The sequence below is a fragment of the Salvelinus alpinus genome, chromosome 33 (assembly GCF_045679555.1).
Source record: "Salvelinus alpinus chromosome 33, SLU_Salpinus.1, whole genome shotgun sequence".
Lineage (NCBI taxonomy): Eukaryota > Metazoa > Chordata > Actinopteri > Salmoniformes > Salmonidae > Salvelinus > Salvelinus alpinus.
Genome location: NC_092118.1, coordinates 28,500,528 through 28,521,615, shown reverse-complemented (window position 1 = coordinate 28,521,615; position 21,088 = coordinate 28,500,528). Strand labels below are relative to the sequence as shown.

The 21,088-nt window shown below is 43.3% G+C and overlaps 2 protein-coding genes across 3 annotated transcripts in view; one reads left to right on the top strand and one right to left on the bottom strand.

Moving 5' to 3' along the window:
- Positions 1–20: 20 nt before the first annotated feature.
- LOC139563280 (dipeptidase 2-like) lies at positions 21–19,846 on the top strand. The gene is made up of 11 exons (XM_071381826.1): positions 21–1,211; positions 7,577–7,722; positions 8,069–8,195; positions 8,469–8,598; positions 10,058–10,199; positions 12,917–12,986; positions 13,886–14,062; positions 17,335–17,419; positions 17,598–17,673; positions 17,875–18,010; positions 18,336–19,846. The coding sequence occupies exons 2-11, from the start codon at positions 7,580–7,582 to the stop codon at positions 18,558–18,560; spliced, it is 1,311 nt and encodes a 436-aa protein (XP_071237927.1). The 5' UTR covers positions 21–1,211; positions 7,577–7,579; the 3' UTR covers positions 18,561–19,846.
- Positions 19,556–21,088, bottom strand: part of LOC139563278 (solute carrier family 12 member 4-like) — a 63,804-nt gene continuing 62,271 nt past the window's right edge. For both annotated transcript variants that reach the window (XM_071381821.1, XM_071381822.1), the window contains exon 24: positions 19,556–20,983. In XM_071381821.1, the coding sequence (XP_071237922.1) occupies positions 20,892–20,983 (92 nt within the window). In that variant the 3' untranslated portion in view covers positions 19,556–20,891. The remainder of the gene's footprint in view (positions 20,984–21,088) is intronic.

Genomic DNA, 21,088 nt, shown 5'->3' with positions numbered 1-21,088 from the left:
CAGATGGGTTGCCTCCCACAATGTTACCACTGAGGGAGTTTGATTCAGCTGAACCGCAGTGCACCGGGCAATGCATCGAGGGAGGAGCACGCTTCTCAAATGGAACAGTAATCTGCTCCGCTCATGTCAACAAGGCAGCATGATGCATCGTTCAGAAACCTACATTTTCTTTAACCAATTTTTTTGCATTTTCTAACTTTTTCATTGGGAATGCATATAAAGTGTTTTTTTTATCAAAAGCAATACTTTTTGCATGTGAAAACAGAGTCCTAAAATGTACTCCACATTGCTTAACCTATGGCCACTTTTGTTTTGAGCCGACTCTGCCGTCGGCCAAAATGGAGCACCTGGCTCACGCCCGGGAGGCAGCCGGTTCCAAAACTAATGCAATCAACGCTAACCCGGTTTACCCGGGGCAGTCCCAGGGCATTGATCAAATACCCTCAGTGTTCCAGCATACACACACAGCTAGGTCTGGGATTTCTGAGATTAGGCTATGAGTACAATACTTAAAGGGGCAATCCTTAGTTGAAACAATAACAAAGTGGTCGCCCCCCTCTGTTCCGGTATAAAGCTCAAGGATGGGCCTAGATAAATGTAACCACTCTCAAATTCATAGACAGCTGTGGATGCAATATATGAAAATTATAGTTTTAAGCATGTTTTGAGGCTATACAGTGTTTTACATTTACAATGTTTACAGACATTGGTGTAAAGCAAGCTTATATTTTGGGTTCTGATGGGGTATGACAGTTGAATTAAGCTCATGAAGCATACATTATATATTATTTTTTAAATCAATGGGTACATATTAATTTATATGTACACCAAAATGTATGTGGCAACTGCAGATTGCCCCTTTAAATGGCTGGCCTCCTGGACACAGCTGGACTAAAAACATGACCAATGGGGATTTCCATTTAAATCATTTTTATTTCTAGGTCTATGTTTAGGCTAATCTGTCTCTGGAAAACTGGCCCATAGTGTTATTAGTTAGATTGGACAGTAGATGGCAGTAATCCCATCTCTATGACCGCACTGCGTAATGTACACGATCTATTCTATGCGTTACAGTACAATGTATTTCAGTTACTCACGTAGCCTACATCTGGGCGGAGGGAGCTAGAAAGTTCGCATTATTGAATTGTGATGTTCGGATTTATGCATCATTCGTTGTAAAAACCCGACCAGTTGTTCGAACAACTTGCACAGTGAGTTTTGTGATGCTAAAAATACTTTACTGTTTAAATAATTATGTTGCCTGGAATTACTGAAATATTATGTTTTTTTTATAGAATTTCCGTTATTTGTAGGCCTATTTGCATAATAGTTATAGTTGCCTAATGTTTACGTTCACTCGTTAAAACTGTTGACCCATTTACTGTAAAAGTTACTTTAATAAATATATGTTATGTTCAACTTTAAACGAACTACAATTTTTAAGGATTAATTAAGCCTTCATAAACCCGTTATTAAGCCAATAGGCCTATAGATGTTTAAGAAACCATTCCTGAAGCGAAAGTCAGCAGAATAAATAATAACTAAGCCGTCATCCCGCCTATGTTGCAGTAAAAAGCTGAGGGATACAGCTGGAGAAATGTAACCACTCTCTTATTCATAGACAGCTATGTATGCAAGGACTGACCATCCATGAAATCAACATTATACTTAAACAATAAGGCACGAGGGGTGTGGTATATGGCCAATATACCATGGCTAAGGGCTGTTTTTAAGCACAACGCAATGCAGAGTGCCTGGATAATGTAGAGTGCCATGGTGTATTGGCCATATACCATAAACCCTGAGGTGCCTTATTGCTATTATAAACTGGTTATCAACGTAATTAGAGCAGTAAAAATAAGTGTTTTGTCATACCGTGTCTGATATACCACGGCTGTCAGCCAATCAGCATTCAGGGCTCGAACCACCCAGTTTACCATGTAGTTTTAACCATGTTTTGAGGCTATATAGTGTTTGTTTACATTTACTCTATTTACAAACATTGGAGTACAACAGGCTTATATTTTGGGTTCTGATGGGGTACGACAGTTGAACTAAACTCATGAGGCATTCTATAAATGATATTCTTCAAGAATCAATCTGTACATATTGTAAAATCTATTGGTCGCTAAATCCGGAGAAATTACAGACCATGTAAAAAACTGTTGGTCACTAAATCCATAATGGGCTCCCGAGTGGCGCAGCGGTCTAAGGCACTGCATCTCAGTGCTAGATGCGTCACTACAGACCCTGGTTTGATTCCAGGCCGTATCACAACCGGCCGTGATTGGGAGTCCCATAGGGAGCGGCACACAATTGGCCAAGCGTCGTTCGGGATTGGCCGGGGTAGGCTATCATTGTAAATAAGAATTTGTTCTTAACTGACTTGCCTAGTTGAATAAAGGTTAAAAAAAAAAAATTTTAAATCTTTTTTTTAAATCTGTCTAGAAGGACCAAGTTAAAACGGTTGGCTGGTATGCCCTCACCCGTCTGAGCGGTCGGCTGTGAATGCCCTCACCCAACAGATTGGTTCGGTTCTGTCCTCTATGGTGCTGTCCAGTTAGAACCTGATTTTGAGGCCCATCACAGTACTCTTGACAGTCACCACCATACACACACACGCAGACACAGCTGTTTCCATTTGAAGAGGTTTATATGGTTTTCGTAATCTGATTGACGTGGAATCTTATTGTTGTGGTTCTATAAGACAAAGATTTGCACACATGTAAACAGTATTAGTTAAGGGTTATAACTATGCAAAATAAATGGAAATGGCATTACACATACAACATGTCTATAAAGGGCTATAAACATAGCATCACTATAAATATAAACTTAAACATTCACCTCTTGGAAAGAGAGAAACCAATTACTTGGCACAACATTCAGACATTCCTGTTCCCGTCAACAATACAAAGTTCTCCGAAACATGCGTCTTCTCTCTTCGGATGACGATAACATTCTGACCTGAGTCGGTGGGTACGGTGTTCAGAGTCCAGATGCACATTTCCAAGATGCAACACCTCGTACTGGTTGAAGATTTTTACTTTAAGGAGTCGGACGCCAATGATTTACTTCAGACACCGGACAAGGCCCAAATCCCCATCACTCGCATGAAGAAGAGACAGAGATATCGGGGGCGTAGGTCGTGGTGCCTTGTAAGGATTCGACGGCAAGTGGGTAATCCGCCTCTACCATCAGCCCTATTAGCCAACGTGCAATCATAGGATAATAAAATGGATGAGCACCGATCAAGACTAACCTACCAATGGGACATTAAAAACTGTAATATCTTATGTTTCACCGAGTTGTGGCTGAACGACGACATGGATAACATACAGCTGGCTGGGTTTTCCGTGCATCGGCAAGATATTACAGCTTCCTCTGGTAAGAAAAGGGGTGACGGTCTGTGTCAATATGTAAATAACAGCTGGTGCACGAAATCTAATATTAAGGAAGTCTTGAGGTTTTGCTCACCTGAGGTAGAGTATCTCATGATAAGCTGTAGACCACACAATTTACCAAGAGAGTTTTCATCTATATTTTTTGTAGCTGTCTATTTACCACCACAAACTGATGCTGACATTAAGACCACACTCAACGAGCTGTATAAGGCCATAATAAAGCAAGAAAATGCTCATCATGAGACGGCGCTCCTAGTGGCCGGGGACTTTAATGCAGGGAAACTTAAATCCGTTTTACCTCATTTCTACCAGCATGTTACATGTGCAAACAGAGGGAAAAAAACTCTAGACCACCTTTACTCCACACACAAGGATGCGTACAAAGCTCTCCCTCGCCCTCCATTTGGCAAATCTGACCATAACTCTATCCTCCTGATTCCTGCTTACAAGCAAAAACTAAAGCAGGAAGTACCAGTGACTCGCTCAATACGGAAGTTGTCAGATGACGCAGATGCTAAGCTACAGGACAGTTTTGCTAGGACAGAATGAAATATGTTCCGGGATTCATCCGATGGCATTGAGGAGTACACAACATCCGTCACTGGATTCATCAATAAGTGCATCGATGATGTCGTCCCAACAGTGACCGTATATACATACCCCAACCAGAAGCCATGGATTACAGGCAACACCCGCACTGAGCTGCCGCTTTCAAGGAGCGGGACTCTAACCCGGACGCTTATAAGAAATCCTGCTATGCCCTCTGATGAACCATCAAACAGGCAAAGCATCTATACAGGACTAAGATTGAATTGTACTACACCGTCTCCGTCGTTCGTCGGATGTCGGATGTGGCAGGGCTTGCAAACTATTACGGACTACAAAGGGAAGCACAGCCGCGAGCTTCCCAGTGACACAAGCCTAACAGATGAGCTAAATGACTTCTATGCTTGCTTCGAGGAAAGCAACACTGAATCATGCATGAGAGCACCAGCTGTTCCGGACGACTGTGGGATCACGCTCTCTGGAGCCGATGTGAGTAAGACCTTTAAACAGGTCAACATTCACAAGGCCGCAGGGCCAGACAGATTACCAGGACGTGTACTCAGAGCATGCACTGACAAACTTTTTTTTTTTTTTTTTTTTTTTTTTTAATTTTATCCCCTTTTCTCCCCAATTTTTCGTGGTATCCAATCGCTAGTAATTACTATCTTGTCTCATCGCTACAACTCCCGTACGGGCTCGGGAGAGACGAAGGTCGAAAGTCATGCGTCCTCCGAAGCACAACCCAACCTAGCCGCACTGCTTCTTAACACAGCGCGCCTCCAACCCGGAAGCCAGCCGCACCAATGTGTCGGAGGAAACACCGTGCACCCGCCCCCTCGGTTAGCGCGCACTGCGCCCGGCCCGCCACAGGAGTCGCTGGAGCGCGATGAGACAAGGATATCCCTACCGGCCAAACCCTCCCTAACCCGGACGACGCTAAGCCAATTGTGCGTCGCCCCACGGACCTCCCGGTCGCGGCCGGCTGCGACAGAGCCTGGGCGCGAACCCAGACTCTGGTGGCGCAGCATAGCACTGCGATGCAGTGCTCTAGACCACTGCGCCACCCGGGAGGCCTTCACTGACATTTTCAACCTGTCCGTGACCGAGTCTGTAATACCAACATGTTTCAAGGAGACCACCATAGTTCCTGTGCTCAAGAACAGAAAGGTGACCTGCCTAAATGACTACCGACCCGTAGCACTCACGTCTTTAGCCATGAAGTGCTTTGAAAGGCTGGTCATGGATCACATGAACACCATTATCCCAGAAACCCTAGAACCACTCCAATTTGCATACCACCCCAACAGATCCACAGATGACGCAATCTCTATTGCTCTCCACACTGCCCTTTCCCACCTGGACAAAAGGAACACCTACGTGAGAATGCTATTCATTGACTACAGCTCAGCGTTCAACGCCATAGTGCCCTCAAAGCTCATCACTAAGCTAAGGACCCTGGGACTAAACACCTTCCTCTGCAACTGGATCCTGAACTTCCTGATGGGCCGCCCTCAGGTGGTAAGGGTAGGTAACAACACATCTGCCACGCTGATCCTCAACACTGGGCCCCACAAGGTTGTGTGCTCAGTCCCCTCCTGTTTTCCCTGTTCACGCATGACTGCATGGCCAAGCACGACTCCAACACCATCATTAAGTTTGCCAATGACACAACAGTGGTGGTCCTGATGGTCCTGGTCCTGATAACCAACAACGATGAGACATCCTATAGGGAGCAGGTCAGAGTCCTGGGAGTGTGGTGCCAGGATAACAACCTCTCCCTCAACGTGATCAAGACAAAGGAGATGGTTGTGGACTACAGGAAAAGGAGGGCTGAGCACACCCCCATTCTCATTGACGGGGCTGTGGTGAAGCAGGTTGAGAGCTTCAAGTTCCTTGGTGTCCACATCATGGTCCAAACACACCAAAAAAGTTGTGAAGAGGGCACGACAATGCCTATTCCCCCTCAGGAGAATGAAAATATCCTCAAAAGATTCTACAGCTGCACCATCGAGAGCATCCTGACTGGTTACATCACTGCCTTGTATGGCAACTGCTCGGCCTCCGACCACAAGGCACTACAGAGGGTAATGCGTACGGCCCAGTACATCACTGGGGCCAAGCTTCCTGCCACCCATGACCTCTATACCTCTATACCAGGTAAGGCCCTAAAAATTGCCAAAGACTCCAGCCACCCAAGTCATAGACTGTTCTCTCTGCTACCGCACGGCAAGCAGTACAGGAGCACCAAGTCTAGGTCCAAAAGACGTCCTAACAGCTTCCACCCCCAAGTCATAAGACTCCTGAACAGCTAATCAAATGGCTAACCGGACAATTTTCATTTTTACGCTGCTGCTACTCTCTGTTTGTTATCTATGCATAGTTACTTTACCTCTACCTACATGTACAGTACCAGTCAAAAGTTTGGACACACCTACTCATTCCAGGGTTTTTCTTTATTTTTACTATTTTCTACATTGCACAATAATAGTGCAGACATCAAAACTATGAAATAACACATATGGAATCATGTAGTAACCAAAAAAGTGTTAAACAATTCAAAATATATTTTATATTTGAGATTCTTCAAAGTAGCCATCCTTTGCCTTGATGACAGCTTTGCACACTCTTGGAATGTCTTTGTGAGATGCAGAGTAGGTGAACAGATGATCTTTACATGTGTGGGTCCCACCGTGAAGCATTAAGGAGGAGGTGTGATGGTGTGGGGGTGCTTTGCTGGTGACACTGTCTGTGATTTATGTAGAATTCAAGGCACACTTAACCAGCATGGCTACCAGAGCATTCTGCAGCGATACACCATCCCATCTGGTTTGCGCTTAGTGGGGCTATCATTTGTTTTTCAACAGGACAATGACCTAACACACCTCCAGGCTGTGTAAGGGCTATTTGACCAAGGTAGGAAAGGGGTGAAGTGCTGCATCAGATGACCTGGCCTCCACAATCACCCGACCTCAACCCAATTGAGATGGTTTGGGATGAGTTGGACCGCAGAGTGAAGGAAAAGCAGCCAACAAGTGCTCAGCATATGTGGGAACTCCTTCAAGATGGTTGGAAAAGCATTCCATGTGAAGCTGGTTGAGAGAATGCCAAGAGTGTGCAAAGCTGTCATCAAGGCAAGGGGTGGCTACTTTGAAGAATCTGAAATATAAAATATATTTACATAGTTTTGATGTCTTCACTGTTATTCTACAATGTAGAAAATAGTACAAATAAAGAAAGACCCTTGAATGAATAGGTGTGTCCAAACTTTTGACTGGTACTGTATATATTACCTCAATTAACTCTACTGTGCCCCCGCACATTGACTCTGTACCGGTACCCCCTGTATATAGCCTCACTACTGTTATTTTATTGTTGCTCTTTAATTATTTGTTATTTTTCTTAAAAAAAAAAAAATACATCTTCTTAAACTGCATTGTTGTTTTAGGGCTTGTAAGTAAGCATTTCACTGTAAGGTCTACACCTGTTGTATTCGGCACATGTGACTAATACAATTTGATTTCATTTGATAGAGTGTTTATAGATTGTAGTTTGTTTAAAGTGGTAGCAAAAGTTAAAAGTACTGAACTAATTGAAGTTACCACGTCTTAAAATTATTTTATTTATAGAGTATGATATCGCGGATACTCCATAGAGGTGATTTTCTCAACCTGGGGACGAACTTGATGCTGTGTTTTCTCTGTGGGATGACATCGGGAGATCCTACAACAGGAAGTGCATTTGGCTTGATGACAAAATATCCTTTGATTGATGGGTAAGTAACAGAGGAAAGTTGTCTTAGTTATTCTGGTTTTCCTAAAATAGAGACAAGTTTATCCTACAGTATCCCTTATTATTGGTTGATGATATATCTGTCTGTTCAGAGATACATAGACATTTTTTGCCATACCATATGCAGCCTAAAATATGAATAGCTCATGGATTTTCAACAGTAAACTTTTAGAACTTCACCACCAAGTATCCAAAACAAGTGTGGTTCCAAATACAAATAATTATCATCTCATACTGAGTAATTTGATATATAAAAATGTCTCCTTCCAGCTCCACCTTGAGTCCCTCGCCTCTATTACATCTGACTGCCTCATCTCTCTCTCTCCTAGACATAATGACCTAGCTTTGATGCTGAGGATTCTCCACGACAACAGACTGAGTCAGGTTGACCTGCACAACATCAGCAAAGTGGCCACGGACATCAACAGACTCACAACGGGACATGTCGGCGCTCAGGTAGGTTAATATATGGTTAATAGTAGCCTAAGTGTGTGTGTGTGTGTGTTTGTGTGTGCGTGTGTATGCGTGTGCATGTTTGTGTTTGTGTGTGAGTGTGTATGTGTGTCCGTGCATGTGCACACTGAGTTGTACTAAAGCCATAATACCCTTCTAACTCAAGTGTTGCTCTCTGACCCCCTGCTTTGTCTCTGCCCCATCTGCTTTGTCTCTGCCCCATCTGCTTTGTCTCTGCCCCATCTGCTTTGTCTCAAACACCACTCATCTGATCAGGTGTTTGCAGCCTACGTGTTGTGTGGCGCCCAGGCGAAGGATGCTGTGAGGCTCACACTGGAACAGATAGATGTGATCAACCGTATGTGTACAGAGAACCCAGAACTGGAGCTAGTTACATCTGCCAAAGGTACAATATACCAGGGGTAGGCAAGTAGATTCAGCCGCGGGCCGATTTTTTAGGTGAGAATGGTTGTTGGCCCGTAACATAGTTATAATAATTTGTACACTGCAAATGGACCACAAATAGGCCCAATAAGAGATAGCATTTGAAAATAACAATAGTTTCATACTTTGATTACATTGAGACATGATCATGTTTCTTTTTTTATTTGTGGGAATACTTGGGAACAGATTTCTTAAGTTATTATATATTTCTTTCTGAATTCCTGGTGATTTTAGTATTTTTTCCCCCTCTGTGGTGCTTTGCCTTTGCCATACCAAGTGATGATGCAGCCAGTCAAGATGCTCTCAATGGTGCAGCTGTAGAACTTTTTGAGGATCCGAGGGCACATACCAAATCTTTTCAGCCTCCTGAGGGGGAAGAGGTGGGTGTGTGTGTGTACCATGTTAAGTCCGTAGTGATGTGGATGCCAAGGAACTTGAAGCTCCCGACCTGCTCCACTACAGCCTCATCGATGTGGATGGGGGCGTGCTCTCCCCCTTTTTCCTGTAGTCCACAATCAGTTCCTTACTGACATTGAGGGAGAGGCTGTTGTCTCTGATCTCCTCCCAGTAGACTGTCTCATTTCCGTCGGTAATCAGGCCTACTACCGTCGCGTTGTCAGCAAACTTGATGATGGTTTTGGAGTCGTGCGTGGCCACGTAGTCGTGGGTGAACAGGGAGTACAGGAGGGGACTAATCACACACCCCTGAGGGGCCCCTGTGTTGAGGGTCAGCATGGCGGAGGTGTTGTTGCCTACCCTCACCACCTGGGGGGCGGCCTGTCAGGAAGTCCAGGATCCAGTTGCAGAGGGAGGTGTTCAGTCCCAGGGTCCCGAGCTTCGTGATGAGCTTGGAGGGGATTATGGTGTTGAACGCTGAGCTGTAGTCTATCAACAGTATTCTCTCATAGTTATTTCCCCTCTTGTCCAGGTGGGAGAGAGCAGTGTGAAGTTTAATTGAGATTGCATCATCTGTTGGAGTGGGTCCCGGATGTCTGGGATGATGGTGTTGATGTGTGTCATGACCAGCCTTTCAATGCACTTCATAATTACAGATGCGAGTGCTACTGGATTATAGTCATTTAGGCAGGTTACCTTGGAGTTCTTAGGAACAGGAACAATGGTGGGCAGCTTCAAACATGTTGGGCTTCAAACATGTTGGGCTTCAAACATGTTGGGCTTACAGACTGGGCAAGGAGACACTTGCCAGTTGGTCTTCTGGCCCATAATTTACGCTCTCTGAAGTAATTTTATGGGTTTTCCAAATGGATCTTTCCACCAATATATGGAAATGCGTGGGTGCCTAAGTGGGTTGATGCCTGGTAAAAACATATTTCTGCCCAAATTACAGTAGTATGATGATAATGATGATGATGATGATGATGATGATGTGTGTGTGTGTATCATGTGTGTGTATTCAACAGAACTAAATGACACTAAGAGGATAGCGTGTCTGATCAGCATTGAGGGAGGTCATTCAATAGACAGCAGCCTGCCAACCCTGCGTATGTTTTACCAGCTGGGGGTTCGCTCCATGGCCCTCACACACACCTGCAACACGCCTTGGTGAGCACACGCACGCACGCACGCACGCACGCACGCACGCACGCACGCACGCACGCACGCACGCACGCACACACACACACACACACACACACACACACACACACACACACACACACTTATGACTTCCTCGCAGTCATCAAACGAGCAAAAGGACAATATAGGAATAAGGTGGAATCATATTAAACAGGCTCTGACGCCCGCTGCATGTGGCAGGGGCTACAGTCCATTACGGATTACAAAGGAAGACCAACCGTGATCTGCCCAACGATTCCTTTCTACCAGACGAACTCAATGCATTTTATGCACGCTTTGTCAGCAACAACATCGAGCCGGGGGTGAGGGCCGTCACCGACCCAGAGGACTGGGTGATCTCGCTCTCCTAGGTCGACGTCAGAAGAGTCTTTAATCAGGTCAACACCCGCAAGGCCACGCGCCTCGATGTTATTCCAGGGCGCGTTCTCAGAGCATGTGCAGAACAGCTGGCAGGCATATTCACAGTAGTTTCCAACCTCTCCTTGTCCCAGTCTGTAATCCCCACGTTTTGAGATGACCACAATCATTCCTGTACCTAAGAACTCTAAGGCTTCATGCCACAATGATTACCGCCTTGTAGCACTCACTTCTGTAATCATTAAGTGCTTTGAGAGACTGTTTATGGCACACATTATATCTACCATCCCAGCCACCCTAGACCCACTCCAATTTGCATACCGCCCAAACAAATCCATAGACGATGCAATCTCTATTGCTCTCCACACAATCAAATCAAATCAAATGTTATTTGTCACATACACATGGTTAGCAGATGTTAATGTGAGTGTAGCGAAATGCTTGCGCTTCTAGTTCCGACCATGCAGTAATATCTAACAAGTAATCTAACCTAACAATTTCACAACAACTACCTTATACACACAAGTGTAAAGGAATGAATAAGAATATGTACATAAAAATATATGAATGAGTGATGGCCGAACGGCATAGGCAAGATGCAGTAGATGGTATAGAGTACAGTATATACATATTAGATGAGTAATGTAGGGTATGTAAACATTATATAAAGTGGCAGCAGCCACTCAATGTTAGTGATGCCTGTTTAACAGTCTGATGGCCTTGAGATAGAAGCGGTTTTTCAGTCTCTCGGTCCCTGCTTTGATGCACCTGTACTGACCTCGCCTTCTGGATGATAGCGGGGTGAACAGGCAGTGGCTCGGGTGGTTGTTGTCCTTGATGATCTTTTTGGCCTTCCTGTGACATCGGGTGGTGTAGATGTCCTGGAGGGCAGGTAGTTTTCCCCCGGTGATGCGTTGTGCAGACCTCACTACCCTCTGGAGAGCCTTACGGTTATGGGCAGAGCAGTTGCCGTACCAGGCGGTAATACAGCCCGACAGGATGCTCTCGATTGTGCATCTGTAGAAGTTTGTGAGTGTTTTTGGTGACAAGCCGAATTTCTTCAGCCTCCTGAGGTTGCCGAGGAACTTAAAACCTTCCACCCTCTCCACTACTGTCCCGTCGATGTGGATAGGGGGCTGCTCCCTCTGCTGTTTCCTGAAGTCCACGATCATCTCCTTTGTTTTGTTGACATTGAGTGTGAGGTTATTTTCCTGACACCACACTCCGAGGGCCCTCACCTCCTCCCTGTAGGCCGTCTCGTCGTTGTTGGTAATCAAGCCTATCACTGTAGTGTCGTCTGCAAACTTGATGATTGAGTTGGAGGCGTGCATGGCCACGCAGTCGTGGGTGAACAGGGAGTACAGGAGAGGGCTGAGAACGCACCCTTGTATAGTGTTGAGGATCAGCAGGGTGGAGATGTTGTTACCTACCCTCACCACCTGGGGGCGGCCCGTCAGGAAGTCCAGGACCCAGTTGCACAGGTCTCGAGCTTAATGACGAGTTTGGAGGGTACTATGGTGTTATATGCTGAGCTATAGTCGATAGGAATAGGAATACCTATGTGAGAATGCTGTTCATTGACTACAGCTCAGCGTTCAACACCATTATCCCCTCCAATCTCGCCAACAAGCATATGACTCTGGGTCTGAAAACCTCCTTCTGCAACTGGATCATGGACTTCCTGACGGGCCGACCCCAGTTGGTGAGGGTAGACAACATAAGCTTCTATCCCCAAGCAATACAACTGATAAATAGCTACACGGACTGAGTTTACCTTGTATCTTTATTTACCTTTTTTTTTCATATTTTTGCTCTCACAGAGCCCTACACACTCACACACACTGTCACTCCAACACACACACACAAACACTCACTCCATAATTTTCTCACTAACATATACATATATACTGACTCTACACACCTGCACACTCACTCACATGCAAGCTGCTGCTACTCTGTTTAACTTATATCCTGCTGCCTAGCGCCCTTACCCCTATACATATCTACCTCTATCACTCCAGTATCCCTGCACATGGAAGTATGGTATTGGATATTACTTTTTAAGTATTTATTGTACAGTATATAGTATGCTTACTTATTTACTTTATTGTGTATTTCATATTTCTTATTCTTATTTCTTGTGTTTTTTTGTTTTTTTAAAACATTGGCATTGATTATTGCATTGTTGGGTTTTGAGTTTGCAAGAAAGGCATTTCACTGTACTTGTGCAAAACTTACAGACTCATGCACAATATTTGTTATATTTTGGTTTGACATCTTAGGTTCTTGCTACTGGGCTATAACACAGTATTTTTTTATTGCTTCAGGGCTGAGTCCTCCTCAACAATTTATGATGTCTATCAAAGAGAAAATGACAGCCTAACAGACTTCGGTAAGGTAAGGTGAACCTTTAACACTAAGTCTGTGTTCAAGCCAATACTTGTAGCCTACGCTGGTCACTTCAGGCGTCATACTGGAGCGTAATGACATTTCGGCACACTAACGTCTTCAGGGACACCTGAAGTCAACAAGCTGGAGAGGTTAGAACAAACTTTGTACAGTCAGAGCAGGTGGATCAGAAGCTCCGCCGGGGCGGTCCCTTCAGTCCTCTGATATACTGCTACACAGACCAGTTATATTTGCATGATTTACATGATTTATTATTCATCATTGGCTCCTGCATGTGATGGACCAATACCTCACGAGGCTTCCTCTCTTCAAGTTGAGACCTTGAAACTGAAATACCTGAAATAACTGAAACACCCAGAGCAATGTTCTGGGCGTACTGCCAAGTTACTTCTCAGTGATAGAGAGGATTCCTCCATACACGATCAGTCAGTCACCCACATGAACCCATCCAAATGGTTATTAGAAAAGCAGCATTGATTTGATACACAAACATAACATTTTCCTTCACAGTCTCTAGCAGTTGTACACAAACATTCTTGATCCTTGACGATTTTTAGGGAGCTGTGTAAGACTGATGTGATCCCCAGTCCCAACTGAGCGTTTTACTGTTTGAAGTGTTCACTGTTTGTAGATAATTGGCGCAAAGTGTTGTATGTTTTTCACTGTCAGCAGATATGCCCAATGGCGTACATAGAGCACGTAATATATAATTACTGGGAAACCTCACAGCAAGTGGTAACATGATCTTTCTGTTCTCTCTCTCTCTCTCTCTCTCTCTCTCTCTCTCTCTCTCTCTCTCTCTCTCTCTCTCTCTCTCCCTCCCTCCCTCCCTCCCTCCCTCCCTCCCTCCCTCCCTCCCTCTCTCTCTCTCTGTCTTTCTCTCTCAGGATGTGGTGAAGGAGATGAACAGATTGGGGATGATAGTAGACCTGTCCCATAGTTCCTGGGCCACAGCCAGGGCAGTACTGCAGATCTCTAAGGCTCCAGTTATTTTCAGCCACTCCTCAGCCCATGCCGTGTGTAACCACAGCCGCAATGTTCCTGATGACCTGCTCCGCGAACTGGTGAGACCCCTGGCAAGAACTCTCTCTCTCTGTCTGTCTCTCTCTCTCTAACACTCCTCCATCCCTCCTCCCTTTCAACCACCATCGGCACGGTCACTCATTGTGGGTGGCCTGTGTTTACTCCTTATCAGGAGAGTCTTTTGGAATTATATTTTGATGTTTCTTTAATCCACTTGTCCTTTATTTGCATTTCCTGTTTTACAGTGCCTTCAGACAGTGTTCATACCCCTTGACTTATTCTACATTTTGTTATGTTACAGCCTGAATTCAAATGGATTAAACATACAGTACCAGTCAAGAGTTTGCACACACCTACTCATTCAAGGGTTTTTCTTTATTTGTACTATTTTCTACATTGTAGAATAATAGTGAATACATCAAAACTATGAAATAACACATATGGAATCATGTAGTAACCAAAAAAGTGTTAAACAAATCAAAATATATTTAATATTTGAGATTCTTCAAAGTAGCCAACCTTTGCCTTGATGACAGCTTTGCACACTCTTGGCATTCTCTCAACCAGCTTCATGAGGTAGTCACCTGGAATGCATTTAAATTAACTGGTGTGCCTTGTTAAAAGTACTTTTCTCGAATTTCTTCCTTCTTAATGCGTTTGAGCTAATCAGTTGTGTTGTGACAAGGTAGGGGTTGTTTACAAAAGATAGGCCTATTTGGTAAAAGACCAAGTCCATATATGGCAAAAACAGCTCAAATAAGCAAAGAGAAACAACAGTCCATCATTAATTTAAGACATGAAGGTCAGTCAATACGGAAAAAGTGCAGTCACAAAAACTATCAAGTGCAATGATGAAACTGGCTCTCATGAGGACCGCCACAGGAATGGAAGACCCAGAGTTACCTCTGCTGCAGAGGATAAGTTCATTAGAGTTACCAGCCTCAGAAATTTCAGCCCAAATAAATGCTTCACTGAGTTCAAGTAACAGACACATCTCAACATCAACTGTTCAGAGGAGACTGCGTGAATCAGGCCTTCATGGTCAAATTTCTGCAAAGAAACCACTACTAAAGGACACCAATAAGAAGAGACTTGCTTGGGCCAAGAAACACGATCAATGGACATTAGACCGGTGGAAATCTGTCCTTTGGTCTGATGAGTCCAAATTTGAGATTTTTGGTTCCAACCGCCGTGTCTTTGAGAGACGCAGAATAGGTGAACGGATGATCTCTACATGTTTGGTTCCCCCCGTGAAGCATGGAGGAGGAGGTGTGATGGTGTAGGGGTGCTTTGCTGGTGACACTGTCAGTGATTTATTTAGAATTCAACATTCTGCAGCGACAGGCTATCCCATCTGGTTTGCACTTTCAACAGGACAATGGCCCAACACACCTCCTGGCTGTGTAAGGGGAGTGATGGAATGCAGCATCAGATGACCTGGCCTCCACAATCATCCGACCTCAACCCAATTGAGATGGTATGGGATGAGTTGGACCGCAGAGTGATGGAAAAGCAGCCAACAAGTGTTCAGCATAGGTGGGAACTCCTTCAAGACTGTTAGAAAAGCATTCCAGGTGAAGCTGGTTGAGAGAATGCCAAGAGTGTGCAAAGCTGTCATCAAGGCAAAGGGTGGATTTGTTTAACACTTTTTGGTTACTACATGATTTTTTCATAGTTTTGAAGTCTTCACTTTTATTCCACAATGTAGAAAATAGTAAAAATAAAGAAAAACCCTTGAATGAGTAGGTGTCCAAACTCTTGACTGGTACTGTATATTTTTTCCATCTACACACGATACCCCATAATGACAAAGTGAAAAACATGTTTTTAGAAATGTTTGCTAATTTATTGAAACTGAAATCCAGAAATATCTAATTTACAAAAGTATTTACACCCCTGAATCAATACATTTTTTAATCACCTTTGGCAGCGATTACAGCTGCAAGTCTTTCTGGGTAAGAGCTTTGCACATGTAAAATATTTGCACATTATTATTTTTTAAATTCCTCAAACTCTGTCAAGTTGGTTGTTGATCATTGCTAGACAGCCCTTTTCAAGTCTTGCCATAGATTTTCAAGCCGATTTAAGTCAACACTGTAACCAGACTACTCAGGAACACTCAATGTCGTCTTGGTAAGAAACTCCAGTGTATATTTTGGCCTTGTGTTTCAGGTTATTGTCCTGCTGAAAGGTGAATTTGTCTCCCGATGTCTGTTGGAAAGCCGACTGAACTGAGTTTTCCTCTAGGACTTTGCCTGTGCTTAGCTCTATTCCGTTTCTTTTCATTCAAAAAACTCCCTAGTCCTTGCCGATGACAAGCATACCCATAACATGATGCAGCTACCACCATGCTTGAAAATATGAAGAGTGGTACTAAGTGATGTGTTGTTTTGGATTTGCCACAAACATAACGCTTTGTATTCTTTGCCACATTTTTTGCTGTTTTACTTTAGTGCCTTATTGCAAACAGGATGCATGTTTTAGAATATTTTTATTCTGTACATGCTTCCTTCTTTTCACTCTGTCACATAGGTTAGTATTGTGGAGTAACTACAATGTTGTTGATCCATCCTCAGTTTTCTCCTATCACAACCATTCAACTCTGTAACTGTTTTAAAGTGACCATTGGCCTCATGGTGAAATCCCTGAGTGTTTTCCTTCCTCTCCGGCAACTGAGTTAGGAAGGACGCCTGTATCTTTGTAGTGACTGGGTGTATTGATACACCATCCAACATGTAATTAATAACTTCAGCATGCTCAAAGGGATATTTAATGTCTGCCTTTTTTAAAAACCTATCTACCAATAGATGCCCTTCTTTGCGAGGCTTTGTGGTTGAATCTGTGTTCGAAATTCACCGCTCGACTGAGGGACCTTACAGATAATTGTATGTGTTGTACAGAGATGAAATAGTCATTCAAAAATAATGCTAAACACAATTTTTGCAATCCGAGTGAGTCCATGCAACTCATAATGTGACTTATTAAGCACATTTTTACTCCTGAAATGATTTAGGCTTGCCATAATAAAAGGGTTGAATACTTATTGACTCAAGACATTTCAGCTTGTCATTTTTTATTCATTTGTAAAATTGTCTAAAAACATAATTCCACTTTGACATTATGGGGTATTGTGTGTAGGCCAGTGAAACAAAATCTCAATTTAATCCATTTTAAATTTGGGCTGTAACACAACAAAATGCGGAAACCGTCAAGGGGTGTGAATACGTTCTGAAGGCCCTGTATCTACATGGATGGAAGGTCACTGGAAGTGTGGAATGTTTTTTATGTTCTATTCTGGGTGTTGTTGTTTCAGAAGGAGAACGGAGGACTCATCATGGTTAATCTGCACAGTGGGTTTGTGGTTTGCCATGGCCAAGCCAATGTCTCCATCGTGGCTGGTGAGCAGTTGCCTTTGACTAGTGTTTATTGGCATCAAACAATTAAGCGCAAAATTGGCTGCCTTGTTATCAATCAAGACCTGTTTAGAAGACCAGTATCAAGAACATCAATAACATGTGTACACATGATTTATCTTATGATTATCTTATCTTCTGATATTCCTCTTACTTTTTGCAGACCATTTTACCCACATTAGGAAGGTGGTTGGATCTGAGTCAATAGGAATAGGAGGGGACTTTGATGGAGCTTCTAAGTAAGAACTTTTACCTCAGAGTAACAGCAGCACATTCAGCGTTAGTTCATTAATACAGCCATGTTATGCTCCAGCTTGAATGCTATTAGAATGACTCACTTTTTTGTAAGTAGGCTGGTAACAGATAGCAGCTGCATTTTAAGTGGCCTGAGGGTTTGAGTAATACATAGCCTGAATAGCCTTATGTTCTACTGTCTGAAGGTTTCCTCTTGGATTAGAGGATGTGTCCAGGTATCCCACTCTGATCCAGGAGCTGCTGAAGAGACACTGGACAGAGAACGAGTTGTCCGGGGTCCTCAGACACAACTTCTTACGTGTGTTCAAGGAGGTCGAGAAAGTGAGTGCTAAAGGAACAAGAGTGCGGTGTTTTTGCTGGTTATAAAGGCTCACTGCTACAGTGTGAGTATTGTATCAAAGCCCATCAAAAACACCCGCAGTAGTAACATCAAAGGAATGACAGGAATGAAAGGCATCTCTGTCTGGGACTGAATGTCCATCTGAGTACTTTGTGGTATGAAGGGAACTGAGAACTGGAAAAAGAGCCTTGTATAGTGCATGGAAAATCCCACTTGTTTTTTCTTGTTCAGTAGAATCACTGTCACAGCATCATAATACAGTGTAAACTTCTCTCTCTCCCTCCCTCCCCTCTATCCCTTCCCCAGGAGCGTGACAGGCAGAAAGCGAAAGGAACTCTCCCCAGTGAAGCTCAGATCCACTTGGCTGAGGTTCAGAACCCCTGCAGACTGGTACTCAGGCGACCTGACCACCAGACGACAAAGATGGAACAGATGTACTCCAAGGGCCACAGTGAACTGGTGGTCCCCAGGAGTCTGGTCTGGACCATGGTTATTCTAATCTCCTGCCTCTGTGTCCTGATGGACCATTAAGACTATAATATGGCCTTGATTCAATCAGATCCAGTGGTAACCCGTGTTGACCGATATCCCCATAGTGGATGTTTTGGCAGTATTGGAGGTGTAGCTGCAGTGTGAGCTGACAAATAAGTGTGTGGCTGCTCTTTTGTGTCACCAACCACTCCCTTCCTTATTATCCCTACGCATTAGATGTTCAAAAGGACAAAAGAAAGTGCAGGCTCTATCGACAATAGATATTATGAAATGCAATCCAAATGTTTTCATTTGGATGGGGGGGATTTATCAGTCTATGTAGACAAACGCGTTAGAACTTGTAATGTGGCTACATGAATTTCTAACGCGGCTGCATGGGATGGATATAAAGTCGGTGTGGTTTCATTGCATCCAATGACAGTGTCCCCGATAATGTAACATAAGGAGCAGTTCTAACACAGTTCCACCTTTGACACTGCCAAAACAACCGGATTTCGGCTAGCACGGATCTGATAGGAATTTAGGCCTTAGTGTTACTAAACTAGCAGTGCTTGACTTGCGCAGGAGCCCACTGGAGCTGAGTACCGGCACCTCAAATTCTCTACTGCTTGAGCTCGTTTTACTCTTATAGAATATTAGCTCAAAAATATAGTGGAGCTCCTGCACCTAAATATAAACAGTACTTGCACCCAAAATGAGTACCGGAACCTATTTAGTAGTACTACTAGTGTTGTATTACAATACACTATCCACTACAAACATGTTTCTCCGACAGTGACAAGCCTAGCTTTAACGTGTTTACTGTGTCACTTGCTTACATGTGATCTTCCCTACAAAGAACTTTACCAAATTTTTTAGTTTTCGTCATTTTGATCTTGAAGGAGTTGTATATTTACACAATGCTCTGCACGCACTTTATACTATATTACATTGAGTTTCATGTAACAATCACTTTTAACTCTTTTTACATATCTCATTCTAAAAATATCTCTGTGTTATGTTTGTTTAATGATACAGTCAAGGCCACAAGGTCATACTGAGGCATTTACAAACTATCTTTATTTCTCTGAGGACACAGACCTTGATGTCCATCACACAAACCTGGGTTTCACAATGAAACTGCTTCATAGAAAGACCATTTCATCTTAAAATTAACATTCATGTAACATTTTCTCACAAGTGTGTACAGTGAAACAGTATGTAACATGTTAATATACTGTAATGCCTCCTACAGTCATCTCAGGAATGTTGTATTCTGTATTCATAGGTTATATCGTATTTATTTTGCCTTTCTCTTAAGTAAATAATGCTTTGAGTTTTCTGTTTTTCTACCATCTTATTTTATGAACACATTGATATATCTGAAGTCAAGATAGTTCAATTCTGGTTGAATAGGGAAATTAATCATGATTTTATTGCTAAATTCAGATAAATACTGTTCGCCTTTACAGCACTTGCAGTCTACAGGCAAGAAAAGGAAATGTGTGCATCTGCTACTCTGTTCAGGTGGCCCTGTAAGTAGTCTTCATGCCTATAATAATGACTTTTGTACAGAAATAGCAGATTAAATGTAATGTATAATTGTCAATGAATTAAAACCTCTTCTCTTTCAACAATTACAAATCATAATCCAGTAAAATAATGTTTCAATACAATCTCTGGCCTCCACATTTACAAGCACTCTCTGCGCCATCTGTTGAAATACCCCAACTGGCATTTCATTATCTACAATCCGAAAAATCTTATCCTCATCGGGGGAAGGTTGAGAAAATAAATAAGAAAATAAATACAAACGTTTTTATTCCACCAACCATAAAAAGGTTGTGAAAAAAGAACTCAAATTGGCACTCTACACAGAGGCCTTCATACGGACCACCCAAGACTGTGCTATCTGGCAAGCTAATCCTTGATGAGGGAAAGCCCACCATAATTTCTTTGCTGCAAACAATACAAAAATACTGACTCAGTCGACATAGAAAATTCATGTTCGATGGATGTATGTGTAAAAGAAGCAGTTGTTAATGGTCTCCTATTGCAGAAATAGGTTTGTGAATGACCCAAGCTTTAGTTGCCTTGGCAATAAGGGATTCATGAGGGAATTATAGCATGTAATCTTTAAAGGCTACTGTCCTCATGGAAGGCAATACATTCCGCAGAAATGCCAGGCAAATTATTATTGCTTTCTGTGGTCCTCAAATTCCACAATAAAAGTCCTCTTAATTCCATCATTAATTGGCACAGTTTGTATGTACTGTATGTTGAGGATCGGCTGGATGCTGCTGTCGGTGCTGCAGTGCCCCCGGTGGTCGGGGTGGAATGTCTCCTTTCGAGGCAGTGTCGTGACCTGTGACCCGAGTGGTTTCTGATAGGTCAGGAGTAGATAGTGATGACCTCTCGTCCTCCTCCTCTCACCAGAAGCACTCTCTCCAGACCTTCCGTCAGCACCTCCAGAAACTCCATATCTGGTCCAGAGTTAAGCACTGTTATAACCAGCAACTCTGCATCACTGCACCTGTGATTACATCTGCAAATCTGTGTACGCAACAGATTTGATGTTCAGCTTAAAA

Coding starts and splice junctions, on each gene's coding strand:
- LOC139563280 (XM_071381826.1), top strand. CDS start 7,580: ATGATATCGCGGATACTCCATAGAGGTGATTTTCTCAACCTGGGGACG. Junction 8,196..8,468: donor CGGGACATGTCGGCGCTCAG/GTAGGTTAATAT, acceptor TCATCTGATCAG/GTGTTTGCAGCCTACGTGTT. Junction 10,200..12,916: donor CACACCTGCAACACGCCTTG/GTGAGCACACGC, acceptor TTATTGCTTCAG/GGCTGAGTCCTCCTCAACAA.